Source organism: Sebastes umbrosus, chromosome 6, assembly GCF_015220745.1.
Source record: "Sebastes umbrosus isolate fSebUmb1 chromosome 6, fSebUmb1.pri, whole genome shotgun sequence".
NCBI classification, from domain to species: Eukaryota; Metazoa; Chordata; class Actinopteri; order Perciformes; family Sebastidae; genus Sebastes; species Sebastes umbrosus.
This window is the reverse complement of record NC_051274.1, coordinates 18765004-18785998: the sequence shown is the minus strand read 5'-3', so window position 1 is coordinate 18785998 and position 20995 is coordinate 18765004. Positions and strand designations below refer to the sequence as shown.

Sequence of the window (20995 nt, the reverse complement as noted above, 5' to 3'; positions counted from 1 at the left end):
AGATTAACTTCCCCCAGCCCCCCCAGGCATGCCTAAAGTTCCCCAACTGCTTGTTACTCTCAGTATGTTATACTGAGTCCAGCGGAGAGCGATGGATTGAGAGTGGAGGAGTGTGGGGTGGAGTTGCTGCTTGTGGAAGCAGATGTGGTGGGGTATGTGACATGATTGGAAAGTGCAGACTTTCCCCTCTCACCACCAGACAAACTCTACCACACATCTACACATATACTGTTTATGTACAAATATAGGTCAGTTTGTAGCCCGTATCTCAGTCAGGACTGATTATTCAGTCTGCCTATTCAGCCAGGCCTTTTATTGAGAATGTTTATTATTTTATTCATTTATTCTATTTGATTTAAGCTGTAAAATGTTTGTATATTTTATTGTTATTTTATTTGTGTAATTGTATTATATTTCATAAATCACTTATTTTATTGTTTTTAATTTGTATAATTTTATATTTTATTAATCACTTATTTTATTGTATTTAATTTGTATAATTTTATCACATTTTATTAATCACCTATTTTATTGTATTCAATTTGTATAATTTTATCACATTTTATTGTTATTTTATTAATTACCTATTTTATTGTATTTAATTTGTATAATTGTATCACATTTTATTAATCACCTATTTTATTGTATTTGATTTGTATATTTTTTTGTCTATTTTTGTTATTTTATTAATCTATTTTTTTACTTCACACTGTTTTACAACTATTTCTATATTATAGCTTTTAATTCTATTTTATTACATTTTCATCATTTAATTTTCTTGCGTGCATTGGTCTCAAATGATCACATTGTTAAATTGTTGAATTGTTTTTGTTTTTTCTGTTGTTTTTACGGTTCACACTTGTTCTGTCTTACGTTCGACTTGTCAGTCATCTGTGAAGAACATTGAACTGCACTAACCTGTATGAAAGGTGCTATACAAATACAGTTTGACTGAAATAAATAATGTTTGATTGATTGATTGATTGTGTAGAATGATGAGGCAAGACAGCTAACCTTTAACAAACATCTCTCAATGCAAAGTGATACTTAATGAATCGTCAGCAGGTGACACTGATGTCCGATCTGTCTGGTGAGCTGTGCGGTGGAGACAGATAGATGAGTGGGGGGCTGGGGGATTTGGGTCAGGGTTCAGGCAGGGGGTTGGGATGTAACGTAACCTCTGGCTGTAAGCAGAAACCTCGTATGACAGGCAGGTCACAGGGCAGTGGTGTTATGACGGCATGCCCAATCAAGGGGGCGCCCCGATCGGTAAACACAGCAGTCACAAATCAGAGGCCTGTACGTATATCTGTCTGCCTGTTGACACACACACACACACACACATACGTATACTACCTCCTTTGCAGTTGGAGGCGATGGGTGCCCCTGTACGCTCTCTGCACGGAGTGGAGGTGGGTGCAAGGTGATGATGTCATCTTCCTCTGGAGGCTTCCAGATGTACTGCTCCCCGTTGCCCATGAACACTGCCTCCTGGTAAACAAAATTGAGGAGCCATTTAATTTTGTTGTGCCTGACTGTGTGTGTGTGTGTGTGTGTGTGTGTGTGTGTTTTTCAATAGGTACACAGTGACTATGTTGCACAGTGTGAGCGAATTGTGCATGTGTGTGTGTGTGTGAAAGAGAGCGAGATAGAGGGTGCATTTGTGTTGAAGGTCATAGGTCATGATTTCATGGAAGGATAACACACTTACACTGTGGGATTAATGGTGACTGCTTTTATCAAATTTGGTCAGTACCACTGTGATCAAAATTATTAGAAACAAACAAGGTTATGGTTATAAAAGTGTCACTTCTAAAGCTTTTTTATGATAGATATCTCTATTTTTACAATATCCACCCGTGTTAAATGATCTGGCTTTCTACTTCTTTTTTTGCTCTCCAAGGGGAGCTTTCCTGTCAAGATCCAAAGATATGAATCAGCAAGTGGCACTGTGGTCAAAAAGAGAGTGGGCGTTGGAAATGATCCCGTCAGCTGGCAGCTGTTCTGAGACCAGTTCCTAACTGGAATCAAATGCAACTGACATCTTATTACATTTTCTTCGTTGCCACAGCTTTATGCTACTATTACTATTGAGAATTTCCTATCAAAAGGAAGTCTGTATCTTTCCAAAAACTACACTTAAAGAATTACAAACTAATTATTAGATGGCTTGTACTATGGCCAACTTTTCCAAACGGTTTTATGCAAATCTATTCAGTCAAAGATATCCCTGATGACAGATAGATCCACTGATATACAAACAATGCTGCAAAAACATAACTCCCATTTAACTCTACAGGTAGAGGTAATTTTAGCAAAGTGTTAGGGAAGAAAATATAAATCCATGTTTGACAAAATGATAAGACCTTCTCAAACTTGCTACATTTCACAAATACTGAATATTCAGTTATAATTTATTAAGTTCTATCTGCTTAGTATTAGATATACTGCACGTGAACCTTTTCCGAAAAACAAAAGAAAACTGTCTAACAGAAAATGGACTTCATAATAAAACAATAACAAAACAAGTAACTGCTCTGGTTAAATTCTTATCTCTCCTGTTGATCACAACCAATTAGAAACCAATTAGAAAGAAGGTAGTGGTGTGTGCACATGCGACCGAGGATGATTAAACTTTTATATGCTCCTCCTGTGCAGTGAGAGTGAGTAATAGAAGCCGGGGCAGAGTAAATGGCTTCAATATGTGAACATTATTTATCCCCACACTGGCTGCTGGATACCTGTTAGCCATTTCTAGATAGACTTGCTGATAGATTCAACGGGAACACACACACACACACACACACACACACACACACACACACACACACTGTGTCACACACACACACACACACACACACACACACAGGCTGCTTGGCAGGCTGCCAGGCTCTTACATAATCCATCCCTCCACTCTTTACTCTCCTCTCTAATACCGTGCTGCGCAGCACACTGCGAAAAGGCAAATGGGCGGAGGAAACAGACACACGCACAAACATGCACGTACACACAGTCAAGGATTTAGCAAGCAACGATTAAAAGTGCAGGTTAACAACTGGGCTGACATCTCCAGCCAAGACAAAACTGTTTAAACGACCTTATCAATCTCCTTAAATCACTAACAAAAAAAAATAATGTCATTATCTGTGCCACACACACACATACAAACATACATATACACACACACACACAACCATACACACCATATATGAAACATGGATATATGTGCCAGCAAACCCACAGGAAAGGCTGATCATCCGATCATTGTCCCACTATTTCCCTCTCAGAACTGCCCTAAACTGTGGCCTTGACTCCAGCTGGCACATACAACTCTATTCATGTGATTAGGACATTCAAATAATCTACAAAATCTTAAAAACACACAAGTTATTGTGGTTGGTTAGACAGTAAGTTTGTACATTTTATCAATGATTTTGTGTCAAACATATGCTCACACATACACTGACTATTAATGCTAATGATACGAAGTACAAAAGTGTGATAAAATCCAATAAGAAGATATCAAGTGACTAAGAAAGATCAATCCTACATGTCTGAATATAAAGAGCTGTTTGTTTGTGGACAGTGCCCTCTGGTGGTAAACAGACACACTTACAGTTTGGTAAGGTGATACAATGCATGAAGCTCACAGCATATTGATCCAGTGATTCCTGTACCTTTGGGAAGGAGTGCATGTGAAACGGCTCCAGTCCTTTGCGCGGAAACTCCTGGCTGCGATGTAGCGGAGGAGGAGCGGTGGAGGGTGAATCGCTCACACTCGATTGGCTGTCCGACTGGCTGTCGGCCCCGTTATTTTCCTTCCTGTTTGTCTTGTCGACCTTGAAGTATTGAGTCACCAGTGAAAACATCACTTTCAGTCAAAGAACACAGCAAAAAGTCCACATAGTTTATTTGGACTTCTCATGCATGTCAGAGAAGTATTTTAAACCTATAAACGGGACATTATAAGTGGTTACTAGCTGACTTTGTTTATTTTTCCTTCAAAAATTTCACCTAAAAGCAAAATTATAAAAACAATACAATTTTCATGAAACCAAAGTACTCATTTAACTGAATCAATAAGATTTCATAGAACTTAGGGCTGTCAAAAATAATAATAATGAAATAATAACGCATTAACGCCACTAATTTCTTTAAAGCATTAACGCAACTTGTGATTTTCAGGTTGTAGCGGGCTCAGTTCTAAAGCTAGAGTGAAGATACTGGTATCATATGAAACTAAAAAAACTAGACTACATTGGTATCAACCAATGTCATACTAGCTTGTCGAGAAGGAGGCAAAATAACGCTCCAAACTTACGCTACATTTTGGTGAGGAAAAACTGGTAGGACGATTTTCAAAGGGGTCTCTTGACCTCTGACCTCAAGATATGTGAATGAAAATTGGTTCTATGGGTACCCACGAGTCTCCCCTTTACAGACATGACCACTTTATGATAATCACATGCAGTTTGGGGCAAGTCAGAGTCAAATCAGCACACTGACACACTGGAAGCTGTTGTTGCCTGTTGGGCTGCAGTTTGCCATGTTATGAGAATAAATATATACATAATATTTGCATAAAGCAAGCATATTGCCCACTACCATGTTGATAACAGTTTCAATACTTGACAAATCTCCCTTTAAGGTACATTTTGAACAGATATTGAAAATGTGTGATAAACTTGTGATTAATCATGATTAACTATGGACAATTGAATAATAGAAATGTATGTATGTTGTTACCTTTCTGAACTTCCGTATGGAAGCATACTCAGCTGCGGTTGGTTCTTGGATTGCCAGGGAGTTGACAGAAGGAAGAGGGGACCTGTTGACCCCACTCGCACCATTACCTCTCCCTGTCATCGGTCCGTTAACGGTGCCGTTCCCTCTGCCGTTCCCTCTACCACCCTGTGAGACAAAAAAGACACACAAGATTTTGTCTTAATAGAGATGTCAGCTACAAACAAATTATTGTCATGATGCAAAGCACACTGACAGCAACTAACTGCAGCTCCAGCACTTCAGACCCACATACACAAGCTGATGATGCATGCCATCTACAGGCAAACAAAGAAACAACTGTTCTAGCTGTCACACTAAGGTCTAACATACTGCTATTACTTTCCTTTCCTGCAGGCAACACAGATTAGCGTGTGTAACACTTGTTAAGTAATGACCGCATTGTAGAGAATTTTCTGTCCGGTAAATGTGAATCACTGGTTGTGTGAAGCCAGTCCCTTGAGGTGCTTCACATTCAATTATAAGGCTTACAGTTTTGGATGTGTACGTACATTCACGTGCCCGTTCCCATTGCGAGCTCCGTTGGCCTGAGCTGGGGGGCTTTGGGCTGCTCTGACAGTAGCCGGAGTGTTGTTTGATGTGGGCGGCGGGGCGGAGGGTACCTTTGGGCCTGCGTCACCTTCCCGGACACCTACGCTCTCATACAGGCCGTCATCCAGGCAGTGGACGGGCGTGGGGTTGTTCCGTATGCCCACCTCGGTGTAGGTGTGGTCTCTAGCCTCCCCTCCTCCTCCTCCTACTCCTCCTCCTCCTCCCCCTCCACCTCCACCTCCACCACCTCCCCCATCTCCTCCTGTCTCCCCTCCTCCCCCCTGGACCGATCCCTGGGGACTGGTGGGGATCTGGGGAAGCTGGCGCCCATGGGAGGGCCTCAGGTCCGTCTGGGAGCGCCGGCTGTGGAGGAGCAGGAGGTCCATGCTGGCTGGACGGCTCTTGCTAACAGCTGCACAGAGAGGAGGAGGAGGAGGAGGAGGGGTGAGAAAGCGGCGGAGGAGGCAGGACTGAAATAGTGTAACAGCTCAGAGTTGTATATCATATATTGTTACATACACACTATCACTCATCACTTACAGTTTCCATTGCAGGGGAAGCGATTGATCTCATGCAGCCTGGTGTCAGATTTGCTCATGGAGTTCAGTTTGGGGTGTCGAAGGGTACCCTGCTGTCACACACACACATGAACGTGTTAATACAAGGTATGAAACATTCAAACACATGTATGTGCATCTGCATATATAACCAGCTATTCAGGGAGAAAGCAAAAGAGCAGAAGGAGATGGAGATGGAAAGTAAAATGAAAGCATGTCTCACCATATTTACAGATGTCCCTTTCTCTCCGGCTGGGGGGTGCTTGCTCTTGCTTTTTCTGACACAACATCAAAGTGAGGAAGGTCAGCGGGAGCCGGTGGACAGAGAGAGAGAGAGAGAGAGAGAGAGAGAGAGAGAGAGAGAACATACACACACTCAGAGCAGATAGATACTATCAGCATCCAACTCTGGTAAGGGCATAAAAGTCCTTGGTTAATAGCAAGAGCCCAGTCGAACAGTGAGCAGAGCGTGACTCAGGATTTTGCCAAAGCGGAGGATGCCCTTCACTGAGAAACTTTTGTGTTTTCTTTTCACAATAACACCAAGCAAATTCACAATTATTATGTTGTAGTTCCCCTTTAATATCCTCTGGTATTAGTTGTGTGCAACAAATGTATCTAGTGTAGTTTAACACATCAGCGTGGATCCCTGGAGGTGTCTGTAGCTATAGGTAACTGTTGATATGGTGAGCGATGAAGACAAAAGCTCTTGGGTGCAGGTGTGAATGTGAGAACCGTTCTACCCCCCATCCACTTTCTCTCACTTTGGAGGTCTTACTGCTGCATAAATAGCATTTCTGGTTTGCAAACAGGGACAGGAATCATACCTATAATGATACAAGTTGCTTGAAATATAACCCAGCATAAAAAAGTAACACAGTCGTGTCAGATCCATGTCACAGGAGTTAGCTATTGTCTCCTCTAGTGAGCTGGAACTCAATCCTATTCGCACAAACATATGGCGATCACACCCCAAGGGGACCATGAGAAGGTGAAGCTGCTCCCCCCAGAGACGTTCATAATAACACGGCACAGGAAGGTAGAAAATGACATGAAGGGATGAAGACATATAAAGAATGGCAGCTATTATTTTGGCAAGTTTTAGACTAAGATCTTACAGAGATATCTACAGTAATCATCAAGGGTATGTTTTTAAATCAATAGCAGGAAATCAATAGCAGCAGGTCTCTCTTTCCATTTGTACATGATAAAGTGAATCTGAGCTGGTGAACATTACCGACATCCATCGGGGGGCATATATATATTTCATCCTTTAGATCTTAACAATAGTGGGGTTTTATTTCCATGACATGAGCTGGTTTGACATTTCTCTACATCCTTATCTGTGTATCCCATGGCAACAAAGCCACAGTGCAGCCTCTGATTGGTCCCTGAGGGTTCTGGGAAAAAAACAAAAAACCATAGGCTGTTGCATTGCTCTTGGCTGGCTCAGAGTCTGATCCTCTTTAAACCGCGGGGCGCTCCATTGCTTTTGCCTGCTGAGGAGTCTGCTTAAGAGGGGTGACGTGAGGCTGCTCTGACTCTGGCCTGTCTCCTCAGTGTCCTGTAAACATCATTTCATCTGATCTGACACTCGCACAGCCATTAACATTCATTACTGCCACTCTGCTCAGAGCGGGGGGATAAAAGAGACGGAGATGGAGGGAAGAGAAAGAAGGGAGGAGAAGAGTTCAGAAGAAGTAGACTCAGATAAAAGAAGGGAGTGGATGATGAGAGTGATCTGGGAGGGCACAGAAAGCTGGCAGCACAGATGATAAAACTCTGGCTGTTCTCTTTTTTTTTGTATTTCAGTCTACTTTTTTTCACATTTATGTAAAGTCATGTGACCGTGCTCTTACCTTTGGCAGCCAACGCAGACAAGGACAATAAGGATGGTGACCACAAAGGCGGATGCCGCTGCGATGGCTCCCAGGAGCAGCAGGTTTTGGTAGGTACTAGGGTCCCCGGCATTTGGCCCGTCTCTGTCACCCATGACACCCACTCCCTCTCGCTCACTCACTCACTTCCACTCGAGCTCAAACTCTGCCACACAGACCGTCTGCTCAGGAAAACCTGCAGAGATACGGGCGGAGGAAGAAAGAAAATACACAACATGTGAGTGACATGAGAGATAAGAACAAACTGAAGAAATGCTGCAGAGAGTGAGACGAGAATGGTGTGTATGTGTGTGTGCTTGTGTGTGTGCGTGTATGTGTGTGTGTGTGTGTGTGTGTGTGTGCTTGGTTTGCCTCTGGCTTTTTGTCACTGTCTCTTTCTGACATATCAGTTTCTATTTTTGACTCATAAGCAGAATAATGCACAGAAAATAGAACACCTTACAAGGCAGCCAGTACGAGCATGCCAAAGAAAAAGGTTTCATCACACTCCTTCTTTTTGTTGTTAAAAAAAGATCAAATGATACCGTAACATTCATTTGACTAGCCGGAGAGATTCTTGTGTTAGTTTAAAACAGGAAAAACCAACTGAGCTCCCCAGAGTAGTGTCTCACTGTCGGAAGGACCAGATTCACTGCTGCTACACTTCATTTACTGGATTTCTTTTTTTCCCCCTCCAATCAACAGCGGCTCAAATACTCACAACACGATGTTCAATCTTTTTAACGGTGGTACATGTTGTAGTGAGTGTTACTACCAGCGCTTTCACCTCTTTTGTCCCTCGAGTCCCTCTACGTCTCTGACACACAAGGGCAAATAAACCCTCCACAACCATCCGATCCACACACTCAATTCATGTCAGACAAACTTTTCTCTGAGGAGATATGCATGCCGCTCCTACACTAATGGATTAGTTTACACAGTATACTTGTTCTCAGAGAATACTACATGATGTTAGAGTTTATTTTGGGAAATAAGCTTATTTGCCTTCTTTCTAAAAGTGACATGATACCAACTTCATGTCTGTGCGTAAAAATGCACAGTTGTAGTCAGGAAGACGTGTTTAGTCTAGTTTAGCATAAAGAAGGGGGCAGGAAAGGGGAAATAGCTAGCCGGGCTCTGAACAAAGCAAAAAAAAAAAATATATACCTATCACCATCTCTAAAGTGTCTTATTTACATGATATATCTTGTTTGTTGTGAAGCTCAAGGTGGGTGGCTCCGGTTGTCGCCATCTTGGCAGTGACGACACAGCCCAACTACCGGATAATCAAAAACTGGGCAAAGAGGTGGATCGTCGGTGGAGCTGAGGCGCGCCTTTGTGATGCAGCAGAGCAGACAGCTAGCAGCTAGCGACCTAGCCCAGCCCCCAGGAAGTGCGGCGGGCACATTTTTCTAGTGGCCAAACGGTGGAATTACAACTTCTGTGTCCGTCACGTGATGCCATTGGGCCCAAAACAACTTTTCCCCATAGACTTACATTGGGAAAGAGACGTCTGTAAATCATCTTCCCGGTATGAACGCTTGAATAGCCCTTATTTATATCATAAGGTTCTAAAAGTTGTAAAATGCACTAGTAGCCGAATCCAGATTTATTATCCTTCCTCCGTTCATGTGAATGAGATCCAGACCGCGGCTGGACCGAGGGCTGGGAGGCGGAGTTAAAGGAAACGCAACTGCGTCTGCTCTATGGGCCCAATGGATGCGGAAGATCGCCCGCCGGATGATCCGGGTACTTTATCACTCGACACTCGAGCCATTTTTTGCTTCATGCGCCACTGAGCAACTCTCATAGGAATGAACGAGAGCCCGACTCCAATGTTGTATCCATTTCTCTTTAAACACCCATGCCTGGTACGGCACCCACCTGTCACTGAGGCGCCACGCCCTCATTATGCCTAACTTTAAACCTTAATATAATTTAAACGGGTGAGTTTTATAATTCACTCCCATACAGTTCTCATGAACTGGGAAATTATAAAGACCAAAACTGTTTTTTGTACCAGGCTGTAAACATGTTTATGTCTGCTGTAAAGTTGGGCATTTTAACATGGGGGCCTAAGGGGATTGACTCGCTTTTGGAATCAGTCTCAAGTGGCCATTTGAGGAACTGCAGTTTGTGGCACTTCATCATTCATTAGCTTCATTTTTCAGCAGGTTGCCGCTTGGTATATACAGTTTGCCAACATGGATAAAGATGATTTTCAGAGTTAGTACACATGTAGTTTAGAATTGGTGGAGAATATCTGATTGTGCTAACCTGACCGAGGCTGTTTGGTCAGTTAGGCTGACGCTACCGGCATCATGTTTTGTAAATTGACGTATATTGTGTTGATTTTGTGAAATGCAATCTAAAACCTTCCTAGTTCACATCATTATTAAACAGCATGTTGACATAGTCCATACTACTTCTTATACTCTTCAATCTAAACGGGTCACATATTAGCAAACTAATGTTAGTCAGTTAGTTCAGTTAGCTGGAGTCACACCTGGCCCTCACTGGGTATAGATATTTAGTTACAACCAAAGACTTAGTTTGGGTGGTGCAGCCTGTTTTAATTTAGCAAATCTCCACCAAGTAAACATGTACGTTATAAGTAGGCTAAGTTTGAACTTACAAAGAGCTGGTGCAACCGGCTCCTGAAGTATAACCTCCAAAATGTCACTTGAACAGAGTATATGTTCAGTTCGACGTACAAATATGTTCACAATTACTGACGTATCAGCACAAGACATTTGGAATTAGGAACGTTTATCAATACCTGCACTCACTGCTCTGCACATCTCCCAGTCGCACAACAACACATACAATTACATACGCTGTACATTCCTTTATAAACCAAGACAATGGCAGCAATGTGGTTTAAGTATTAGATTAGAGAGCAAGCTGAACATCGGGGATCCAAATGACAAAGCAAGCAGTGAGCAGAAGGAGGTCATGGCAAGCTACTGTATATATTGTGTGTCTATGAGAGAGAGATTCTGGAATATACCACCACAGGATCTGGCTCTGGCTTTCTGTTTCTTGGAGATAAAACTGCATCTTTTTTTTCTCCATGTCCTCTTTTCTTGGTCTCTCTCTCTTCCTCCAGATCTCCTCTCCTCCTCTCTCTCTCTCTCTCTCGCTCTCTCTCTGTCTGTCTGCCTGACCCTGCAGATATATGAGGCGATGCACGGCGAATGAATTAGCAGAGCAGAGGCCTCACACAGCCCTTTATGGAATAGACAGACAGGAAGGCAGGCAGGCAGGCGGGCAGGCAGGCAGGCAGACAGAGTGCAACGCCATGGAGTGAGGGAAAACGAGATGGAGAGGGTGAATGAAAGGGAAGGGCGAGAGAGAGAGACACAGGAGCGAATGAGTGGGATGAAAGGACAGACAGGTGGGAGAAGAAGATGCAAGAAAGAGAGAAAGAGGGGAGCACACTTAAATCATGAAGGAGGAACGAGGAGGGTGTGATAAACAGTGGGGGAGGGAAGCGAGAAAAGAGAGTGATGAGATGAAGAAGATGAAGACAGTGAGAGAAATAGCGGGGAAGCCTGGGAGCCTGTGCGATGAGCGCAGGGAGGGAGGGGAACAGAGAGCGAAAGAGAGAGAAGAGAGAGGGGAAAAAAAAGGAGGCGGCGATGAGAAGGAGGTCATCAGCGGTCTGTTTCTGCCTGCATTTTGTCAGCCCCCCTTCTGAAATATTCAGAGGAGAAACACACACAAGGGCTGCGTTTCTGAACCGCCAGCGAACGCAATGTCTCCCGCACACGTCTCGCAGCATACTTAACAGTATGTGAAGCTCACAAGTGGCGAACAAGACTCTGGAGGAGGAGAGGCAGTTTGTGCACGACGGCGCGGAACGCCCCTGCAGCACGCTCGACGCCGACGACACACAGTTAGGGGTGCAAGGATGTTTATTCTGGCATCTGGCTTTCGTTTCAGAACGTTATGAGTAAAAATGGTAACAACAGCATATTGAGAATGATGACAGTGATGGTGATAGCCCTGTTGATGCTGCTGGTGATGATTAGAATAAAGATGTCAGTGACGGTGACAACGAAGGGTGCAGCTACTTATACCGATGGTAATGATGGCGATAATGAGGTCAAACTGAGAGCTGTGAAGACGCGTAGAGGGGCGGATGCGAGCAGCCGAGCCGGCAGAGCAGCGAGCAGGATGCAGCGGTGCAGCGCAACCACAGGGTGGAAGGTTTCCTCTCTGTCTCTGAGAGCGAAACACATGCACACCAAAATAAACTGCTAGATCTTTGGATTTCACAATCACTTGGCAATGAAAGGTCAAACCAACGACCTTTTTTACCCTCAACGTACAACTGAGGGTCTAACAGACTTTGCAGCCTCTTTATTGTGCAATATCTACTCAACAAAAGCTAATTGTAGTTATTACTCCCAGTTATGCTTAAAATAGATTGTTGAAAAGAAAATCAGCTCAATTTTCATGTGCCCTAAAAACAGTTTTTGAGACAATTAGAGGTTTATGTCCTTAATTCCCAGCTCTCGGCTTAAACAGACCCCATTTCATTTCAGTGTTTTCTTTAAGGATCTATAATTCACAACTCTGTCAGACCTCATCACATGGTGATTAAATGCGGAAAAAAATGGCGTTTTACTGGTAACAGACCCCATTCTTATGCAAATGAAAGCCTTTTACAGTGTTTTTAATGTGTCATCTGTTTAATTAGATATTCAAATGAGTAAATAATTACCAAGAGGCTGGTTTATGAACAATACCTTTGACTATGAAAATATCTTAAAAGTGGGACATTTTTTTTTTTGGTTTAAAAATAACCTGATTTCAGTTACATCTCAGGGAGGACATTTACAGTTACATTTTGAATTACATCATGAGTTGTTGTGAATTATTAATGCTTTCTGTAGTCAAGACATGTCGGTTCGGCTTTCTGTGTAGGACAGCTTTTACTGAAGGAGCAGAACAACTGAATAGGACCGACTTTAATAACAACAGAGCTGGAGAAAGCACAAAGTGGGCAGCTTTTGGGAGGCTGAGTGTATATAAAGTATATTAAGGTTAACCTCAGCATTTCTTAGGTGATTCCCTACAGTCATCTAAAATTAAAGAAATCTGTGCAGCTGCTGCTGCGAGAGGATTTTTCTGAATATCAAGTGCGAGGTTGTTACACTGAAGCATACGGAAGTTAAAAAACACATTAGTATTGATCGATGCCCTCGTCCAGATTGACTGAAAGAGGGAAACATTTCAATAAACTTAAATTCCTCAGTGTAAAGGCGAGAGCTTAAGCGCTGTTATGTAACAGCAAAGTGTAATAGGGAATATGTAGACTCACAGACCTACATCATATACATACACAGTATGGCATTGTCTCATAAGATGTTTACTGCCTCCCAGTTTTAGACCAAACTGTTTTCTGTCAGTTAGAGAAAGTGTAGCATTTCTCCCAGGAGTGAACTTAATGGGATAGTTTGGGTGTTTTGAAGTGGGGTTGTATGAGGTACTTATCCATAGTCAGTGTATTACCTACAGTAGATGACGGTCGGCACGCCCCCAGTCTGGAGAAGCAGACAGGAGTTACAGCATGGAACCGAAGCAATGTACTGCTGCAGACGGGGCAAGAAAACATATTTTAGCCACCTAAAAGAAAGGCTCACCTAAAAAAAACCAATATCAGTTGAAGTGTACGGTATATTTAGAATATTTTCACAGCTTTATATTGCCGTCAAACAGCCCTTTACAATGGGGAACTGAAGCCGTTGTATTTATCTATGCTATCGCCAAAGCCACCAGACTCCATTGAAAAAAACTGTAATTTTACCTTGCAGAACACGGGGGTTGCTGGTCTACTGCTGTCTCAATCAGTTAGTTTGTTTGTGCTATTGTGTGACTTTGTGAGTCTGAACTCACCAAAGTCACAATAACACACACAAGCTTTAAAATTACAGTTTTATTTCAATGGAGTCCGGTTGCTTTGGTGAGAGCATAGATAACGGCTTCAGTTCTCATTCGGAAATATAGACTGTATAGTTGACTCACAGCTAGGTAAACCCACCAAAATATGCTAAATATAGTGAACACTTAAACTAATATACATTTTTTTAAGGTGAGCCTTTTATTTAGACTAAAATACGTTTTTCTGCCGGCCCCGTCCACATCAGTACATTGCTTTGCTTCCGTGCGGTAACTCCTGTCAGATTCTCCAAATTGTGACGAGTGACGACCGTCATCTACTGTAGGTAATAAACTGACTATGGATAAGTACCTCATAAAACCCCACTTCAAAACATCAATATCTTTTTTACCCTAATACAGTTAGCCCCAATATTATAACCACTAATGGAAAGGTTGTGTGATATCCCCGTCCATCGTGAATAAACATCCATAAATCTGCTTAGAAATGCTAGAAAAGAGTTTGACTTTATGACTCCAGGATTTGCGAATCATCATGGATCAATCATTAAGTTTTCTTCAGTATCAAAGTAATCCAGAGACAGCTGTCTGTACATCCATGAGTACATGGACGTCACTTTTAACTCCATGGCAACATTATATTTCCTGTTTAAAGCCCCACAATTATGGGAACTGTATTTCTAAAACTTAGAGCAGGATTATTCCCCAAATCAAAGTAAGACAAAGAATAATAAAAGGACAGGACATAATCCATTCACATTTATATAAATTGTTGTTATCTTATTGCAGATATATTGTATCAGTATGTCGGCTGATATGTAACAAGAAATTGCAGGATAGAAATGGAAAACTAGGTGTGAGGTGATTAAGTGTCACCATTGCATAGTTGTCCACCTGAGATCTGCAGAACTGTAAAATGTCCCATTTAGTTTGTATCTTGCTCACAAAAAAACAACAAATCTAAGAGATCCGTATCAAGATTATTTGTTCATGTTATGTGTTCAGGTACAAAATTACTTTCAGCCAATGTGTCTTTTACAGATTTTTTAAAATTCTAAATATCTATATCAGTATATATCCACCTAAAGGATCCAGTATCGATTGTGCTATAACTTTTTTTAAGAATTATGGCACTAACTCAGTACAATGGAGGTGAATAGAAATTAATTTGTTGTGCTCAAAACTCTTTAATGAAAAAATGCCCCAGTCACACACTTACATTACATAACCTGCTAGTCTCGGTCAGAACAGTTTTGATTGGAACTACTTTGTTTCAACCTAAGAAATACTTCCTATGAAAACTGTTGACAGTGAGGATGCTGTTGTTCGTCACAACCTTGAGCAAATCCATTCATCTCCTCTGTATCAGTGGCAGCATGTTCAGAGATGCATATCTCAAAACCCCAGTCAGCACATAAAAGCGAAACTGCGTCACGACTACATGTGATTTTGGTGAACTTGAGTGACACATTTTCAATTAACTACACAGAGGGGGGTCAATGCATTAGAAATCCACCAAGATGTAGACTTGTTCCTCGGAACTATATTTATAGTATCTCACTAATGTTCAAGTGTTCTCTAGAATTTCAAGAGAAGTTTAATATTTTCTAAGCTCTCATGACTGGATGTTTTCAGGTGTCACTCTGAGGTTTTCATTTTGCATGCGGAGACAGTATTTTAGGCTGACAATTTACCTAAAACATATGCATGATACACCAATTAAATGACCCTTATGAACTTGTGTTCCTCTTCACCTGAGCAGCAAACTTCCAATTCAGCTTCCCCATACAGCTGGTCACTGGCCCTTGTATCTATAACACCCAAAGCTGCCCGCACTTCTCACATAAAGACTCACCCAAAAAAAAAGCCTCTTTTTCCTCTCCACATTGGATTAACAAAGCCAGCTTCCGTGCAATTTTCCTAATTGTAGCTGGAGATTCACAAGGCCGATATGTCCCCGTCATCTTCCTGAGCGCAGCTTTCAGTCTCTGTCATCACATTAGGACAAATCCAACTAAGTGATTATTATCAAGGGCAACAATAGAGTAAACCCCCGAGATATCAAGATCTGTGTGTGTGTGTGTGAGGAAGTGTAAAGCACTACTCTTGCTCAATAAATGAATTAAATGAACTAAGCACACGCCACGTCATAGGCTTTACACCAAGACATCAGTCACAGGCTAACAATCCTAATCAGGCAGTATGAAATATATTTTCTTCAGCACCGACCTACAACTGGATATCAACCTGTGAAGCGGCCTGCCCTCTAAACGCCCCACCTCCAAATCAATCTAGCACGCTATCTGAAGATCAGGCATCCATGCACACATAATCTGTGATGGACAGAAATAAATGGCGATGATAGAGAGAAAGAAAGGGAGAGCGTAGAGGACGACATGTCTGCCAAACATTGCGAGGCGAGTTCATCGGAGGCCTGGGCTACAGCACGTTACATCTGAGAGGAGACGAGAAATCACATCATGTCCACGGCAATCTCCGGCCCCGCGGGACACCGCTGCACCGTGCATAACAACATGGAGTGATGGGGAGACGGAGGAGAAAAAAGGGAGAGAGAGGGAGGCAGAGAGACAGAGGGGGGGTGTTACAGCTTAACCCTCTGACATTTTTTGCCATCAGCTGCAATACCTATCTCTAAGCCTCACACACACACACACACACACACACACTGAGAACTAAGACCTGGTACCGGCACTTGGAAATTCAGTTTGTGCCCATCCCAAAGTGACCTGTTTCAAGCGGCCACATAACAGATCCAGTGAACTTAACCTGCTGAGCTATTTGTCCTGGACTAGCGCTCTAATCTTATAAGCAAGAACAAATATGATTTGGAGTCTGCTCAAAGCTTTGGGCAACATCCTTCTCTTAATGAGGGAGAGTATTAAATGACGAGTGTAGAGTTATCTCTAAGTACATAACAAGCTAAACAGGTTATCTCTAACACAAGTGTTAAACATGATTTTAGCCTCTGTTGCTATTGGGGGGTGTAAATCACGATATGATATTATATCACAAAGTCTGCCACAAGACCGATTTCAATTAGATTCAATTCACGGGCCTGCGATTGATATGAGAGGATATCATATGCCTATTTAACACAATCAGTAACATTTATATTAGGGCTGTCAATTGATTCAAATATTTAATCGTGATTAATTGAATGATTGTCCATAGTTAAATTACTTTATCTGTTCAAAATGTACCTTAAAGGGAGATTTGTCAAGTATTTAATACTCTTATCAAGTGAAGAAATATGCTTGCTCTATACAAATGTTATGTAAATGTATGTATATATTTATTATTGGGTTTTTTGGGGGGGGAGTTTTTCCTTATCCAATGAGAGGGTCACACTGAAAAGGACAGAGGGTGTCGTATCCTGTACAAATTGTAAAGCCCCCTGAGACAAATTTGTGATTTGTGATTTTGGGCTATACAAATAAAATTGACTTGACTTGACTTAACAACACAAAACAATGACAATTATTGACAAGAAACCCTCACAGGTACTGCACTTAGCATAAAAAAATGCTCGGGCGGCTGGTTAGCTCAGTCGGTAGAGCGAGCGCCCATGTAAATGCCAAGGCTCAGTCCTAGCAGCAGTGGACCTGGGTTCGAATCCGGCCTGTGGTCCTTTCCGCATGTCATTTCTCTCTCTCCCCCTTTCCAACACTCTATCCACTGTCCTATCAATAAAATGCTTAAAAATCACCCCAAAAAATAACTTTAAAAAAAAAAAAAAAAAAAAAATATGCTCAAATCATAACATGGCAAACTCAAACCCAACAGACAACAACAGCTGTCAGTGTGTCAGTGTGCTGACTTGACTATGACTTGCCCCAAACTGCATGTGATTATCATAAAGTGGGCATGTCTGTAAAGGAGAGACTCGTGGGTAACAATAGAACCCATTTTCATTCACATATCTTGAGGTCAGAGGTTAAGGGACCCCTTTGAAAATGGCCTTAAAAAGTTTTTCCTCACCAAAATTAGTTTTTAAACAAGTCGACAAGCTAGTATGACATGGATATGGATAACAATGGATTCCTTAGGTTTTCTAGTTTCATATGATGCCATCAAAAAATCTCAAGTTGCGTTAATGCGTTAAAGAATGAGTGGCGTTACAACAAATTTGCGTTAATGCATTATTATCGTGTTAACTTTGATAGCGATAATTTATATAAATGCACAAAAGGCAACTAAAATATGATTTGACAATTATATTACTGGGTTCTGTGGGAAGGAGGTACGCTTGGACGAAAATTGGGACACATGTGCCATGGGAATTTCAAAATAAAGGCGTATCTTAAAGATGATCGATATATATCGATGTTTTCACTTTGCATCGATGATATTGGATCGTTAATCATTGAATCGATATGTCGATCCAGATCGATGTATCTTTACACCCTTAGTTGCTATATTATATCTACACTTTTTCAACGGATAAGGTTGGTGATATAACTCCCATCAAAAGACCAAAGCCTAATGTAGCATGTTCCTCTGTGCCACTGACCTCACTGTTGCAAGAATATGGACAGTAGTTTATTTTGAGTCGACCCCACAAACACAGTCCTGCTGCTGTAAATACACACTAGAGCACCAAATGTGTATTAATCCTTAGTTGAAACTAGTCCACAACAAATGTGCTATTTACTAAGTTTGAGTAACATTTGCTAAAAACTACAGCGGCCAACTGTTTTAGGAAATTCTTGAGTTTTAAAAAATAAGAAACTATATGTTTGTGACGCTTCTTAAAAAACAAAAAAAGCAATTTTTAAGTACGACCACGTTTTCTAATCAAACTGTATCACAGAAGCAAATTTCAATTAAGGATCTTGTTTTTTTTTTACAGTAACATTTGGTCAACTTTCGTCTGTACTACATCCTCAAAACATATTATGTAATTTGTATATGAATAAATTATAGGCTGTATATTATATATGACTGCACTTGGACCTGCTATGTGATTGTGATGCTATTTTTGCTCATGCAAAGACTCCTGTTCGTCTGCCACATTTATATCCTTCATGACGATGGGGAAGGGGGAGGATTTATAATCTCAAAATGTTAAATACATAAACATTTGTAAAATCCACTCTCTTCTATTCTCAGCAGAGGACAGTTGGCAGCTCCTCTCCGGTTGCTGTTGGGTATAAAGAAGTGTTTGTTTTATCCGCTCCACACCCGATCGTGTGTCTATGATGTCCTCAAACGGCAACCCTTGTGTTGTGTTATTTTTAGAGTTGCACAGGATTTTGACATTTCACTCGTTTGCCTCATCCTGTGTCGCATGGCGAAATCTTTCCACCAGAAAACAACAAAGAAAATCCCAAAGGTTGCTCGACAGATTTCTTTGTTTCTCAGAGTTTCGGGGTGGATGTGTGTGTGTGTGTGTGTGTGTTTTAACAGCTGAGTGCAGGATGCGCAAAGCAAATAACGTCTAGAGGGCTAAAAAACCATTAAACTCAATGCTGAATGGGAGCATTTACTCTTGGTGTGTATGTAAATGTAAAAACCTAAAGGAAGTGTGTGTGTGTGGGAGTTTCCGTGTGTAAAGAGACCGTGCGGGTCAAGCTAATAAAAATCGGAGGAATAGGCTGGATACAGTTTGTTCTATCTGAGCTTTCTGAGTGCACAGAGGACAGTTCCAGTGAGAGACTTCATAAGCCGCAAATACAGTATAGTGCTGATCCTACAGACTCCGGCAAGGCAAGACCCCATTTTCCTCTCACTTGACTCGACTTAATTAACCAGAATGAGTCAGAAGCAACATTCAGGATTTAAGATTTATCCTTATGGGATTCCTCCCTCTTTCCCTCTCTCTCTCTCTCTCTCTCTCTCTCTCTCTCTCTCTCTGTTTATGGTTGACTTCAGTGCTAACTTCCTGCTCATTACTTTAATGATGGCGCTACTGTGAGCTTATGCTCACAAGCGCAGTTTGCTTTTTAACACTGCAGTCTGGGAATAGCAAGAAATACACACACACACACACACATGCATACAGTGACAGAATCAAATTACATCAAAATCTCACGCATGCATTATGTATGTGCGCCATAGCAAAAACAGATAGCAGCCTTGTCGAAAAACTTCCCAAAAATCGGAGAATCTCTCACAGCGTGTATCAGTATGCAAGTTGCATGATACCCACAGTGCTCTGTGGCCATGCATGCACACATTTACTGACAATAAAAGAGTTAATGACAGAAGGGAAAGTAAATGGGAAGCTGGGTAAAGAGCGGCGAACATCTTTTTCTCTCCTCTGAAGTATCAGCCTAACTCCCTACATAACTGTAATACAGAGAAAGAGTCTGACAGACAGATATATCCAACCCCAGCTCTCTGCTTTTGCTTTAGATGCATTATTCATCTGCGTGCCAATTTGGAGGAACCCTCCCAATCCCCCAGCTAGCACCAAAAAGAGGAGAAGCGAGAAAGAGAGAGAGAGAGAGAGACTAGAGAGAAAGAAGTCACAGCGAAAATGTCAGAAAAAGAGAGAGGAGAGGGAGAGAGGAAAACACCAGAACAAAAGAATGAGTGAGACAGACGCAGGAAAAAGCGGGAGCAGGAATGGCTCAATCTCTGAGCTGCAATGTAGTGAAACATCCAAACAGGATTTCAAATGATCCAGGGAGACTTCTCCCTATATGTTTTGATATTCCCAGCTCTGCCTGACTTGTCTGCGCGGAGCAGATTAATGACGATTTCCACGCTAAAGACTCTTAACCCTGTCGAAAACACAGACGGAGCAAAGACCACGGGCCTCTCTAGCTCACTTCTTTTTTAGCCTGAAACTGCACTGTTGCTAAATCACATGCTGCAGTATAAATGTCAGTGCAAGCACGCTGTCAAACGTTATGCATACACTTTAATAACTGCACATCGGCGCCGGGAACTTCCATTTTTGTTCATAGCCCCCCTCTGTCATCACCTTTTACTACCTCGACAGTCTCGATCATGTCAGGATCACACCAGCGTCCACGCTGACAGCTGTTGAAGCCGTCCATCCCGGGACAGCCTGGCCCAGGTTTAACCCCACATGCACATTCAGCCTCCGTCTCGCCCTCTTTCCAGGTTTGTTACCTATTATGGCAGCAGGCTGTCACACGTACACACCAGATCTCTTTAACATCACAGCCTAGCAGAAGATAAAGTGGTCACTCATCATAGCAGCGCCTCTTCACCGTGATGGATGTGTGTGTGTGTGAGGGGGAAGGGGTGTGGGGCGGGTAGGAGTGCGTGGGCCGGATCAGTAGGATTGCTGTTTAATCTGCCGTCGTCTCCACATGACGGAGCTCTGAG

The 20995-nt window shown here is 42.1% G+C and overlaps 1 protein-coding gene across 2 annotated transcripts in view; it reads right to left on the bottom strand.

The window, feature by feature from the left end:
* Window positions 1-20995, bottom strand: part of LOC119489849 (WAS/WASL-interacting protein family member 1) — a 45812-nt gene that overhangs the window by 6099 nt on the left and 18718 nt on the right. The window contains exons 2-8 of one of the 2 annotated variants that reach the window (XM_037772766.1): window positions 7751-7964; window positions 6115-6169; window positions 5875-5965; window positions 5295-5746; window positions 4747-4911; window positions 3678-3839; window positions 1357-1491 (exon numbers count right to left, since the gene is read on the bottom strand). In XM_037772766.1, the coding sequence (XP_037628694.1) occupies window positions 1357-1491; window positions 3678-3839; window positions 4747-4911; window positions 5295-5746; window positions 5875-5965; window positions 6115-6169; window positions 7751-7884 (1194 nt within the window). In that variant the 5' untranslated portion in view covers window positions 7885-7964. The remainder of the gene's footprint in view (window positions 1-1356; window positions 1492-3677; window positions 3840-4746; window positions 4912-5294; window positions 5747-5874; window positions 5966-6114; window positions 6170-7750; window positions 7965-20995) is intronic. The other variant, XM_037772767.1, reaches the window with a different exon arrangement.